The following is a 12,734-nucleotide window of genomic DNA, read 5'->3' on the forward strand; positions in this document are numbered from 1 at the left end:
AACGGGATGAGCCATCTGGGGACTGCAGCGTGGCGACTGGGGAGCCTGGGACTGGGGGCAGGGGTGGGGGTGGGCACACTTCACATCTCCAGCCAGGATAATGACCCCTTCCTTCCCCATCCTATGGCTGCTCTTGGCCCTGGAAAACTCCGGACAGGCTGCTCAGCTGCTGATGGGCAAGCAGCTGAACAACCTTGGCCTTGCTGGGGAGGCCTGCAGGTCCCTGGGGAGAGAAGCGTAGAGGGTGCGGAGCTGGGGCCTCTTAGCTGCGGCCTCTGGGGGAGGGTCTGTGCACCTACCAAGCACCAGGGGGCAGCCTTGCCCTACTCCTGCCGGAGCCTCACGCGCGTCAGGCAGGGGTGGGGGCGGCAGGAATCGCTACCACCCTCCACTTCGGTGAAAGGCGTAGCATCGCCCCTCGGTTGGGCAGGCTCCCCTCTGCCTGCTTAGGAGACTCACAGAGACCTGTCACTCCCAGAGCTGGGACCCTGACCCCCAGCTACCAGGGCTGTGTCCCTCAGGGAGGGCCGAATGGCAGGAGACAGGGTGTTGGCAAAGCCCCACAGCACACCTGGAGGCATACCTACACCCCCGCCCCAGCCGTTCCCCGATTTGGCCAGCTGGGCCCAGCCCTGCAGGAGGCGGAAGCACCCTGCACCCCCTCTGGTGCAGGGGACCCGGGAAGCTGTAGGCCTTGGTACCCAACAGTGGCCCAAGCCGCAGCTGGGAGTCAGAGAAGGGCCCGAGATGGGACAGGCTGGAAGGAGGAGGAGGGAAGAGGGGGGCCAAGGATGTCGAGAAGGCAGCCAGGGTAGTGGCTGGCCTAGAACCGGGAAGGGCAGGTTAGGAGGGTCGACGTGAACCAGGCCCAGGTGAACCTGGGGTCAGGGGAGGTTCGGGCCCCTGGGAAGGAGGTGCTGGCCGGCGCCCCAGGTAGCAGCCATCCAGCTTCCCGCTGCAGCGGCGGCGCCTCCTCGGGAGGAGGGCGGGAGGAGGTGGGCGGAGTGACGGGGAGGGCAGGCGGGAGGGAGGGACGGAGGAGGGGGAGGGGGAGCAGTCCAGTCGTGGGGGTGGGGCGACAGTGACATCATCCCGGAGTCGGTTCTTAAGCGGCAGCCGGTCGGGCCGGGGAGGAGAGGCAGGATCGCAGCGCAGTGGTGAGTTGCTGAGCCCGCCGCGGCCCCGAGAGCGGCTGGAGCCGCCGCCGCCGCCGCCGGGAAGGAGGGGCGAGCGCGCCTAGGCCGCCGCCGGGGGAGCCGCGGGCGAGCCGAGCAGCCGCGCGGGTCCGGGCCGGGGCGGGGGGCGCGGGCCGCAGGCCCCTGCTCCGGCCGCCGCTTGCAGACAGTGGGCTCCGGTGGGCTCCGGATGCCACCCGCGCCCCGCTAGGCTGAGCCTCGGGCCGGCCGAGCCGCCGCCGCCGCCGCCGCCGCGGGAGCTGCGGGCAGGAGCCTCGGGAGCCGCCGCCGCCGCCCGGCCGGGCCCCGCCGCCGCCCGCGCGCCCCCGGGCCCCCGACACACATGAGATTCTTCAGGCTCACTTTCAAGTGCTTCGTGGACTGCTTCTGACCGCGCCGCCCCCGCCGTCCCGCACCCCGCCCGCCGCCCGCCCGCCGCCCCGACCCCCGGTCCGGCCGCCCCCGGCCCCCGGCGGGCCCGCGCCTTCGGGCCCCCCCTAGTGCCGCCAGCGCCCCCGCCGCCCGCCCGCTCCCGCGGGGCGCCGCGCCCCCGGCCATGGCGAAGAAGAGCGCCGAGAACGGCATCTACAGCGTGTCCGGCGACGAGAAGAAGGGCCCCCTGATCGCGCCCGGGCCCGACGGGGCCCCGGCCAAGGCCGACGGCCCCGCGGGCCTGGGGGCGCCCGGCGGCCACCTGGCCGTGCCGCCGCGCGAGACCTGGACGCGCCAGATGGACTTCATCATGTCCTGCGTGGGCTTCGCCGTGGGCCTGGGCAACGTGTGGCGCTTCCCCTACCTGTGCTACAAGAACGGCGGAGGTGAGCGCGAGCCCCTCCCCCGCCTGCCGCCGGCCCCGCCGGGGCGCCCGTGCGAAGTCCAGGGGGTGGGGAGGCCCCCCCGGGACGGCCGGGGGCTGCCCCTCGCCCGCCGTCGCCGCGCGGTGGCCCAGCCGGGCGGTCTCCGCCCCCCCCCCCCCCCCCCCGGCCGGTCATGTGCCTGGCAGCGTGTGGGGGGAGGGGGCAGGCGAGCCTCCTGCCGAAGCCGCCGAGCTGCCCCCACAGACTCTCGGCCCCGAAGTGATTGGCCACGGAGGTGGCAAGGCGAGGCCTACCCCTTGGGGGGGGGCTTCCAGAGGTGAGGAGCCCTGGCTGCCCCCTCAGGTCAGGCACACAAGTGGCACATTGTGTGGGCCCCCCAACGTGTGCACACACGAACACACACACAATGGGCCATTCTGTCCCTCCCTCTGCTTTCCCCTCCCTTCCCTTCTCTCTTCTCTTCCCCTCTCTCCCCTTCCCTCCCCTCCCCTCCCCTCCCTCCCCTCTAGCCTGGGCCTGGAACACTGGGTGCCTGAGCCAGGCTTGGGAAGCCTGCAGCCTGGGCCGCCTGGCGCCGCCACTGGACACACTGCATGCACACCCCATGCCCGCCGCCCGCCCCGGCCCAGCTTAGCAACAGCGATGGGCACGCGTGTGTCCTGTGACTGCAAAGCAGCACCAGGGTTGGTGGGAAGCCGCAGTGACTAGATGACGGGTGGGAAACTGAGGCCCAGAGAGAAGGTCTTTGCCCAAGGTCACAAGCAAGAAGGATGCTGAGACCAGAAGCCAAGCAAGCTGCAACCAAGCTCAGCTTTTGAGTAGTGGAGAGTGCAGAGCGGGGCAAGGGTAGGGGGCCTGGAGAGGAGAAGGGCTCCCCCACCCCCAGCCTGAGGTCCCTGCCAGCCTCCCCCAACCTTGTCTCCTTCTGTCCTTGCTCACATGCCCTTTCAGACACCCTCCATTCTGCCCACCGGCAGACGACTGCCACCCACCTACCCACCCACCCTCTCCCCTGGACCTTCACACTTGCAGGCAAGAGTCTGGGTGCCGGGACAGGCCAGGGCTCCCTTCCCCTCGCCCAAGTTCGGCAGGTCCCCGGGCCTGAGCGCCGACCACGGAGTGGCCTGTGTCCACAAGTGTGTGTGTCCTCCGCGCCCGTTAGTCAGGTCACCGTAGGTGAGTAGGGGCAGAAGCCTTGTAGGGGACCCCCAGCCCAGGAAGCAGGGCTCTAAGGGCCCAGGGGCTGCCGTAGGCCCCTCGACACTCCACCTCCCCAAGACTGTCCACCTTGGGCCCCTGAGCCAGCAGCCACCCCTTGCACTGATTCACTCAGTGGGAAGTTACGATGGGGCCCCGGGCGGAGCCTGCAGCTGGGGCGCCACCCGCCTCGCAGGGCTTCTGAAAGCCAGGCTGACTGGCCCGGCCCGGCTGAGGCGTCTGGGTCAAGTCCCCACCTGGCTAAGGGGCCGCCCTGTGCAAGTGGCCACCTTGAGCTTCATCCCCCAGGTGTGTTCCTTATTCCCTACATCCTGATCGCCCTGGTCGGAGGAATCCCCATTTTCTTCTTGGAGATCTCGCTGGGCCAGTTCATGAAGGCCGGCAGCATCAACGTGTGGAATATCTGCCCCCTGTTCAAAGGTGAGCAGCCCCAGGCAGCCCCTCTCACCCTCTCCCTCCGGGACCTCTCCCCTTCCCCGCCGCTGGGGCAAAGCTGGTGCCCACTTGAGAAACCTCAAGTCTGAGCACCTCCTGTCTGAGCACCAGGCCTGGGATGCCCCCCAAGCTGTGAGGGAGAACCTGGAGGACGTGCAGACCACCTGGCTGACCTTGGGGAGGTGGAGACTAGAGTGGGGGATGGGCCTCTCCACCAGGGCGAGAAAGCCCAGTCCCAGCAGCGCCCGGGACAGGCCCTGCCGAGTATCCTTGGCTCGCTGGGGCTGAAAAGAGGGTGGCTGGGCGTGAGACGCGATGGCAGGAGAAGCCAGAGGGCCAGCCTAAGGGGCTGGGACGGGAGCCATCGAAAGTTCAGGGTCTGAAGGGAAGGACCAGTGGCCAGGGTTACCGCCAAGCCCCTTCTGTGTGTGGGCAGTGTTCCCCCATCAGCTCAAGGCCCTAGGAGGTAGGTCCTACTGTTACCCTCCTCGGAGGCTGGGGCACAGAGAGGTGAAGTAAGTGACTGGCCGAGGTTGCCTGCTGAGAGGGTGACTGTCTCCCACACTGCCCCAGGTCCCCAGAAAACCCCCCAGCTGCTGGTACAGGAGGCCACTGGGTGGGGGGCAGGTGGAGGCATGGCCTTCCTTCAACCATCATGGTGGCAGTGGGACCCAGGAGAAGGGGACAGGTGTGTGAGACTAGGGAAACAAGAGGACTTGACTCTCAGATGGGGGCAGGATGTGTGCTCTGCTTTGGGGCTGGGGAGGATGCAGGAGGTGAAGCAGGGCGGGGGCAGAGAGCAGGGGCTGATTTGGGGGGACAGATTGAGGAGTGTTAGCCTAGCGCTGGGGACACAGCGCAAGGGAGAGTCCAGGGGGACTTGGAGAGGTCTGGCTGGACAGCAACAGAGAAGGATCTAGTTGCACGGATGGTGGGGGAGGGGGAGGACGGCAGATGCAGGGAGCAGGATGTTAGGGTTCCCGCAGGGACCACTGGCAGTGCCTGGCCAGGTAGCTAGTGGGGACGGTGGGGAACTGGCCAGAAAAGAGCCTGCACGGAAACTCTGCTCCTCTCCAGGCCTGGGCTACGCCTCCATGGTGATCGTCTTCTATTGCAACACCTACTACATCATGGTGCTGGCCTGGGGCTTCTATTATTTGGTGAAGTCCTTCACCACCACGCTGCCCTGGGCCACGTGTGGCCATACCTGGAACACTCCCGACTGTGTGGAGATCTTCCGCCACGAAGACTGTGCCAATGCCACCCTGGCCAACCTCACTTGTGACCAGCTTGCTGACCGCCGGTCCCCTGTCATCGAGTTCTGGGAGTGAGTCAGGCACCTCTGGGCCAGGCCCGGCCTGTCTCTCTGGTCTCCCACACGTAGCCCAAGTCTGCATGTGTGTGCGTGTGCACGCGTGCGTGTGCGTGTGCGTGCATGTGCACGCGTGCGTGTGTCGGGGCCCGGCCCTGGGGGGATGAGGCCAGGGATGCGGAGCGGGCGGTGCCTGCCCGCCTGGGGAGGGAAGCGGGGGACTGCTGCTGGGCCCGCTGGGGACGGCGTGGGGCCGGGCCACCAGCGGCTCCAAGGCTCCGGGGACACAGACTGCAGCGACTCCAGGCTGCAGGCTTGGCCCGGGCCAGCCAGCTGCATGGGGGAGACCGGCTGGACTCAAGGGCGGGGGCGGCGGGGGGGCGCCACCCCAGGGCCACCCCCAGTCTCCTGGCCCTTTGCTGGCACAGCCCTCATGGACTTTCCCTCCCCCAGGAACAAAGTCTTGCGGCTCTCCGGGGGGCTGGAGGTTCCGGGGGCCCTCAACTGGGAGGTGACCCTGTGTCTGCTGGCCTGCTGGGTGCTGGTCTACTTCTGTGTCTGGAAGGGGGTCAAGTCAACAGGAAAGGTACAGCCGGGGTGACGGCAGGGCTGGGGGCAGCACTGCCTGGGGGGGTGTGGGTGTCTGCCAGCGACCACTGCTGCAACGGGAGGAGACTGGACCAGAGCCAGAGCCCGAGGAGGGGCAGGGACTTCAGTCCGGGCCACTTGATCCCCACCCTGCACCTCCAGGCCCGGCAGCCTTCCCTCCCGAGTGGAGGGGGAGAGGCCCCGGCAGCGTCTGCCCCTTCCCTGGGGTCGGGGGCACCCCTGGCTCACCTTCCCTCCCTTCCAGTTTCTCTCGGTTCTGGCTCTGAGTCAGTTTTTGACCGTCTGGGTAGACCTGGTCTCCGCCTGTCTCTCTCACCTGCCTGTCTGCCCTGGGGGACCCAGGGGGGAGCCTGGACACATCCCTCCCTCAGGGGCTCCCTGTCAGGTTGCGGGGACAACTGTGCGAACAGACACACAATAAGACAGCGTGCCGACGTTTGCGGGACACGGCCGGCCGGGGCTCTGGAGGGCGGGACCATTCCAGCAGGGTCCGCAGAGCAGCCGCTTGGCCCAGCTTGGGTGGGAGGCAGAGGCCTTTGCTGTCATCTTGATCTTGCCTCTGTCTCTGGCTGGCTGAGTTCTAATCCCCGGCACCAAGGACCCCCACCTCTCTGCAGACGAGGACCTGGAGTCGGGAGGCGTGGGACCTACCCGCGGGCTGCGGCCTCACTCCCTGCCAGGGGAGGGCCCTGCCTCTCCCTCCCTCTGCAGCTGACCTGTGCTTGCCGTGGGGCTGCTGGTGCCCCAGCCAAGCACCCAGCTTCCTTTGGGAGGAGTCGTGGCTCTGATGAGTAGAAGTGGGTGCCGCTGGGTGGCCTCCCTCCTCACCACTGAGCACACCGGCCAGCGCGGGGGGCGGGGGGGGGGGCGGGGACCGTGGCCTTCCTGGCAGCCCTGCGCAGTCTGAGGGCGCCTGAGGGGGCGGTGGGTGCCGCAGGACCCCTCTGAGCACCCCCGCCCCCCAGGTCGTGTATTTCACCGCTACATTCCCCTACGTGGTCCTTGTCGTGCTGCTGGTGCGTGGGGTGCTGCTGCCTGGAGCCTTGGACGGCATCATCTACTATCTCAAGCCTGACTGGTCGAAGCTGGCGTCCCCTCAGGTGAGGCAGAGGTCGGGCGGGGGGACACGGTGCGGGAGCAGGCCAGCCTAGCAGGGCTCCTCACACCTGCTCTCCCCTCGCTCACCTCCAGGTATGGATAGATGCCGGGACCCAGATTTTCTTTTCTTACGCCATTGGCCTGGGGGCCCTCACGGCCCTGGGCAGCTACAATCGCTTCAACAACAACTGCTACAAGTAGGCACTACAGCCCTGCCACCCCTGCCCTGCCTGCCCGTGGGCAGCAGGCAGTCTCACCAGCCCACACGGTCCCCTCTGCCCCCAGGGATGCCATCATCCTCGCACTCATCAACAGCGGGACCAGCTTCTTTGCTGGCTTCGTGGTCTTCTCCATCCTGGGCTTCATGGCCACAGAGCAGGGCGTGCACATCTCCAAGGTGGCGGAATCAGGTAAAGACCCCCAGGCCCCAGCCCGGCCTCCGGAGCAGCGGCAGCTGCTGTCGTAACGTGCCGCGTACACGAACGCACACAGAGCGACGTTCTGAGACATGAGAGCAATCCAAACTCCATTTGTCACATCACCCTGGGCCAGGAGGCCTGGCTGAGCAGCTGCGAGGCACAGCTGCTCAGCCATCTCAGGCCAGGCCACGTGGAGCCCCGAGCCCCCGTCCGTCTGTAGCCAGGGGCCTCGGGGTATGTCCTCACGCTTGCCTGAGTGTTGTAGAGGGAAAGGTCGGCCTTTTCTGGGTCAGTGGTGATCTGTGGCCAGAGTAGCTGCTGGAACCCAGGTCCAGAAGGCTGAGCCAGACACGCCACTCTTATGGGTAGAGGTCTACCAAGGGCTCACGGGAACCTTCCAGCCCCTGGTATGGCATGCGCGCGCGTGCGCGCGCACACACACACACACACACACCACACACACGAGGGCTTGAGTGGCCCGGCAGTATGGCGTGCGCGCACGCACGCGCGCGCACACACACACACACACACACACACACACACACGAGGGCTCGAGTGGCCCGGCAGTGTCCCGACACGAGTGGAAAGGCCCTTGGCCACAGGGTGCCCTGGCATCGTCCATTACGCTGGTACTGTGGTGCAGGGTGGAGGGGGACAGGATGTGGGTGGGGGGCTCCAGGTGTCCACACCCCGCCCCTTCCCCCTCAGGGCCTGGCCTGGCTTTCATCGCCTATCCCCGGGCCGTCACGCTGATGCCTGTGGCCCCGCTCTGGGCTGCCCTGTTCTTCTTCATGCTGCTGCTGCTCGGCCTCGACAGCCAGGTTTGCAAAAGGGGGGGCAGAACAGAGGGGGCTGGGAGGTGGGGGGGGGCGGAGGGCTGGTGCGCAGAGGGCACCCTGGGCGACGGGAGATGGCAGGTGGGGGGGGGGGGAGGGGCACGGCCTGAGTTGCCCGGCCACAGTTTGTAGGTGTGGAAGGCTTCATCACCGGCCTGCTGGACCTCCTCCCGGCCTCCTACTACTTCCGTTTCCAAAGAGAGATCTCCGTGGCCCTCTGCTGCGCCCTCTGCTTTGTCATTGACCTCTCCATGGTGACCGATGTGAGTGGGGGCAGGGTGAGGGAGGCCCCTGGCCTCAGGCTGCCGGCTGCCACCTTCCCTGACCTGGCTCCATCCCCAGGGCGGGATGTATGTCTTCCAGCTGTTTGACTACTACTCAGCCAGCGGCACCACCCTGCTCTGGCAGGCCTTCTGGGAGTGCGTGGTGATCGCCTGGGTGTACGGTAGGTCTGGGCCGACAGGCAAGCCGGGGGTGCGGCGCGCTCGGGGGGGTGCGTCTCTAGCTCCGGCCCTCCGGCCTCACGTTACCCCAGGAGCCGACCGCTTCATGGACGACGTGGCCTGCATGATCGGGTACCGACCTTGCCCCTGGATGAAATGGTGCTGGTCTTTCTTCACCCCGCTGGTGTGCATGGTAAGGGCCGGGAGAGGCTGGGCAGGGCGAGGGACTCCAAGGGCCTGCAGCGGTGGCTGCCGGCTGAGCCGCGAGGCTTCTCGCCCGCAGGGCATCTTCATCTTCAACACGGTGTACTACAAGCCGCTGGTCTACAACAACACCTACGTGTACCCGTGGTGGGGCGAGGCCGTGGGCTGGGGCTTCGCACTCTCCTCCATGCTGTGTGTGCCCCTCCACCTCCTGGGCTGCCTCCTCAAGGCCAAGGGGACCGTGGCTGAGGTCAGTTCCCCGCGCCCCGTCTCCCGCACACCATCCCTCCCTCCCGTTGGGTGTGGACATGACCTCCAGAGCGCCCTGCCCCTTCTCCCACCCACCCGCCGCCGGGACAGACCCGTTGTGCCCGGAGCCTCTGGGCCAGCTCGGAGGGGGGTGTACGGGAGGAGAGTTGGCCCTCCAGGGCCTCGCTCGGGTGGTGGCGGCGGAGGAGAGGCCTGTCCCTAGCCTCCGTTCTAGCAGCCACCCAGCCCTCCACTGAACCCTATTTCCCTAGCGTAGGGAGCGGGGCCTGGTCAGGAGGGGCGCGGCCCCGGGCCGCAAGTTGGTGGCAGGCGGCGGGAAGTGGAGAGAGGCCAGGGACAAGCAGGTGCCCCTCCCCAGGGACTCAACGTGTCCCTCTCTCCCGCAGCGCTGGCAGCACCTGACGCAGCCCGTATGGGGTCTCCACCACTTGGAGTACAGAGCTCAGGACTCGGATGTCAGGGGCCTGACCACCCTGACCCCAGTGTCTGAGAGCAGCAAGGTGGTGGTGGTGGAGAGCGTCATGTGACAGGTGCCCCGGCTCACATCACCAGCTCACCCTCTCGTAGCCATAGCAGCCCCTGCTCTAGCCCCCCACCCCCCCCAGGGGGCTTGCCTTTCCCTGCCACCTACGGGGTCTGCCGGGGGGGGGGGGCGGGGGGGGGAGGGGAGGAAGCACCAGAGTGCTTACAACTAAAATAACTTTTTCCATTTTTAATAAAAATGCCAAAAATATCACAACCCACCAAAAATAGATGCCTCCCCCACCCCCCTTAACCAAGCTGGTGCACACGCTGCTTCCCAGGCCCTGCCGCCCGCCCTCCAGTGCCCGCTACAGTCACGTCTCACCTGACCCCACCAGGCCCTGCCTGCCTCTCTCCAGGCTCTGCCCAGCACACCCTTGGGTGGCCCCTCACCCCAGGGGCAGCAGTGGCAGCTCGGGAAACGGGGGGACTGGAGAGCGGAGGGGCAGCAGAACCAAGGCGAATGAGTATTTCAGCTGGGCTAGACCCCTCTCCCCATCCCTACTCTAGAAGCTTAGAGAGCCAGCCAGCAAGGGAACCTTCAGTTCCTGAGCCAATTGCCACCAATATCAGTTGTGTGAGCTTGAGTGCATGTGTGCGTGAGTTCATAGGGTATAGACGTAGATCTCTATTTCTCAGCCAAGGTGAATACCAGGTGTAAATCGTGCCTGTGGGCAAATGAGGCTTGTATTTTGCACATTTTATAAAAACTTGAGGAGATTTCTGCTTGTATATTTCTAAGAGAAACACACCCCAACGTCCCTCTCCTTGCCGCGCCCCATCCCTTTCAGCCCCTCTTACACCTCTGCCCCAGCCAAGGAGTGTGAATTTATAGATCTCATTTTCATAGGCAAAACAGAAGCTTCAAGCTGTCGAGTGTGTGAGTCTGTCGTGTGGGTATGCACGTGTAGTCCCTGGCCCCAGACTGGGGTGGAAAAGTGCATGGCGGGGACCTCAGTGGGTGTCCGCACACTCCCCGCTCTGCCCACAGGTCGGCAGGGTGAGCCGACGCAGGGCTCTGCGGGGGGATCCGGACCTGGGGCCGCTCACCCGGCATGCTCAGGCTGGCCCACACCCTGCGCCCTGGGCCGGGCGCCCCCGCGGCAGGGATCTGAGGTGGGCCTCCGTCCCCCGCCCCAGGGATCCTGCGCGCGGCTCCCACCTGCGAGCTTAAGGCTGACGCGCTTTCCACGTCTCAAGTCCTCCGCGTAGCAGCTTCACTTAACCCACGTCTGTGTCACGTCCGATCCCGAGACAGCCGAGGGGGCCCTAGAAAGGCTTCCCTCACACCCTGACGTGGGCTGGAGGGGTGGGGGGCGGGTGAGGGCGGCGGTCCAGCGGGGACACCCTTACTGTGCTCAAAAGCCGCTGCAAACATAGCAATAAAAACATGTCATTTTCCAAAGCTGGCTCCTGCTCCCCCTCTGTTTGTCAGGTGCCGGGGTTGCGGGTGGAGGCCTCCCCACCTCGAGCAGCTTCCTTGGGCAAGTATTCGCCCTGAGGGTCTCTGCACCCGGCACTGTTCTGGGAACTTGGAACGGAGCAGGGAAGGAAGCCGGCAGGAAGCCTTTTCCCCACGGAGCTGACATACTTGGGGGAGCAAGGATAACGGTGTGCTAAAGAGGAGCACGCCGAGCAGGGAAGGTGGGTGTGAAGTCCAGGCGCTGAGGTTTGCGAAGGCTGCCCAAACGCTGCACTGAACAGGTGCTCTTCCCAGGGCAGGCGAGGTAGAGGGCTGGGGAGGAGACTCCGCCAGAGCGCCCGAAAGGTGGAGATCACTGGGCGGGACCAGGGCACTAGCAGTGCAGGTGAGAAGTCTCCAGGTTAGGGACCTGTTTGCAAGGCTGGGATGCTGGGGACGATGGCAGTTGCCAGGCCCTGCACCAGGGAGACGAGGAGGTTTGGAGGGGACGGTGGTGTCAACTGAGTAGAAATGTCCAGTAGGCAGGTGGACAAGGAGTTTGAAGTTCTGGAAAGAGTCTGGGCTGGAGACAAATTTTGGAAGTTCTCATTACATAAAGATGGCCCCGAGAGCCCAGAGCCTGGATGAGCTCCCCAAGCGGGGGGGGGGGGGGGGGGGCGCCACGGGCAGCTGAAGAGGGAGACGTGGCCCAAGCACTGAGCCCTGGGACACTCAAGAGGTGGCAGAGAAGAGGGGGGACCGGCTGCAGAGTCTGAGGAGGCTCGGGAGGGGCCCCCGAGTGCCAGACGGGTCCTGGAACACGCGTGAGGACCCCCCCACCCCCGCCCTGGGCGTCAGGGAGGAGGGAGCGATGGGCTCTGTCAGGTGCTGCCCATGGTTAAGGGAGGTGAGGCCCGAGATCGCCAGCTGCGTTTGGCGACAAGATCGCGGAGACCTGGATGAGAGAGCTCTGGTGTTGGGAGGAAGGGCCAAAGCCTGATTGGAGTGGTATTTGGAAAGGAGTGGAAGCAACCCAAGTGTCCACCGACAGAGGAACAGACGAAAAAAATGTGATCCATCCACACGATGGAACAATATTCAGCCTTAAAAAGGAAGGAAATTCTGACACCTGCTACAACACGGATGCACCTCAGACATTACGCTCAGTGGAGGGGAAGAAGCCAATCACAAGAAGACATAGTGTGTGACTCCACTTCTATGACGGCCCTAGAAGAGTCAAATTCAGAGACAGAAAGAACGGTGGGTGCCAGCGGATGGGGGGAGAGGGAAAGGGGAGTTAGTGTTTAATGGCGAGAGAGGCCACACACAGTGTAAGTGTACTTAATGTCACTCAACGGTAATCCTAAAAATGGTTAAAGCAGAAGTTTGAGATTACACACTTTAGCCCAGTTTAAGAGGAGGGGTGGGGAAGACCTGGAGAAAGTGAACCCATTCAGGTCCTTGGCTCCATCCCGAGTGATGGGAGGAGGGGCATGACGAGGCACGGACACGGGGTGGCCAGCACCAGCCCGGTCATCATCTGAGGCAGGCCTGGGGTGGGGGTCAAGGTTGGGAACCTGCTGCCCACTCTGAATGCCAGCCTGGGCAGAAGGGAGGGGGTGGCCCTTCAGAGAAAAGTGACAACTTGCTCCTCTTCAGTCCCTCCCAGGCCAGTCCCTCTCTTTAGCAAGGCACAGTCCCCTTAGAGAGGAGGGGGCTTTAGCCCTCAACCGTACAGCCGGAGATGGGCTCTGGCTTGTGACACGGCCATCAGCCCATGCTCTGATGGTCACCAAGAAGAACCCGGACAGAGCGCAGGTCACCGCAGAGCTTGGGAAGGAACATCGGCCGAGCAGGCCCAACCCCAACTCGACCTGGGCCTCTAGAGCCTTTGCTGGCGCAGAGGCGCCTCGCCGGTGAGACGGTGGCCCAGGCCCTGCAGGCCCTGCAGTGCCAACACCTGATGACCGTTC

The 12,734-nt window shown here is 65.4% G+C and overlaps 1 protein-coding gene across 1 annotated transcript; it reads left to right on the plus strand.

The window, feature by feature from the left end:
- The first annotated feature begins 1,651 nt into the window (after window positions 1-1,651).
- On the plus strand, window positions 1,652-10,304 carry SLC6A8 (solute carrier family 6 member 8). Its single transcript, XM_068532935.1, has 13 exons — window positions 1,652-1,993; window positions 3,500-3,631; window positions 4,724-4,973; window positions 5,412-5,544; window positions 6,533-6,667; window positions 6,759-6,862; window positions 6,951-7,075; window positions 7,793-7,905; window positions 8,046-8,183; window positions 8,263-8,365; window positions 8,456-8,556; window positions 8,647-8,817; window positions 9,224-10,304. Exons 1-13 carry the CDS (start codon window positions 1,732-1,734, stop codon window positions 9,362-9,364), a joined length of 1,908 nt encoding a protein of 635 aa, XP_068389036.1. The 5' UTR covers window positions 1,652-1,731; the 3' UTR covers window positions 9,365-10,304.
- Window positions 10,305-12,734: the final 2,430 nt, after the last annotated feature.

The sequence above is a fragment of the Eschrichtius robustus genome, chromosome X, assembly GCF_028021215.1.
Source record: "Eschrichtius robustus isolate mEscRob2 chromosome X, mEscRob2.pri, whole genome shotgun sequence".
Classification (NCBI taxonomy): Eukaryota; Metazoa; Chordata; class Mammalia; order Artiodactyla; family Eschrichtiidae; genus Eschrichtius; species Eschrichtius robustus.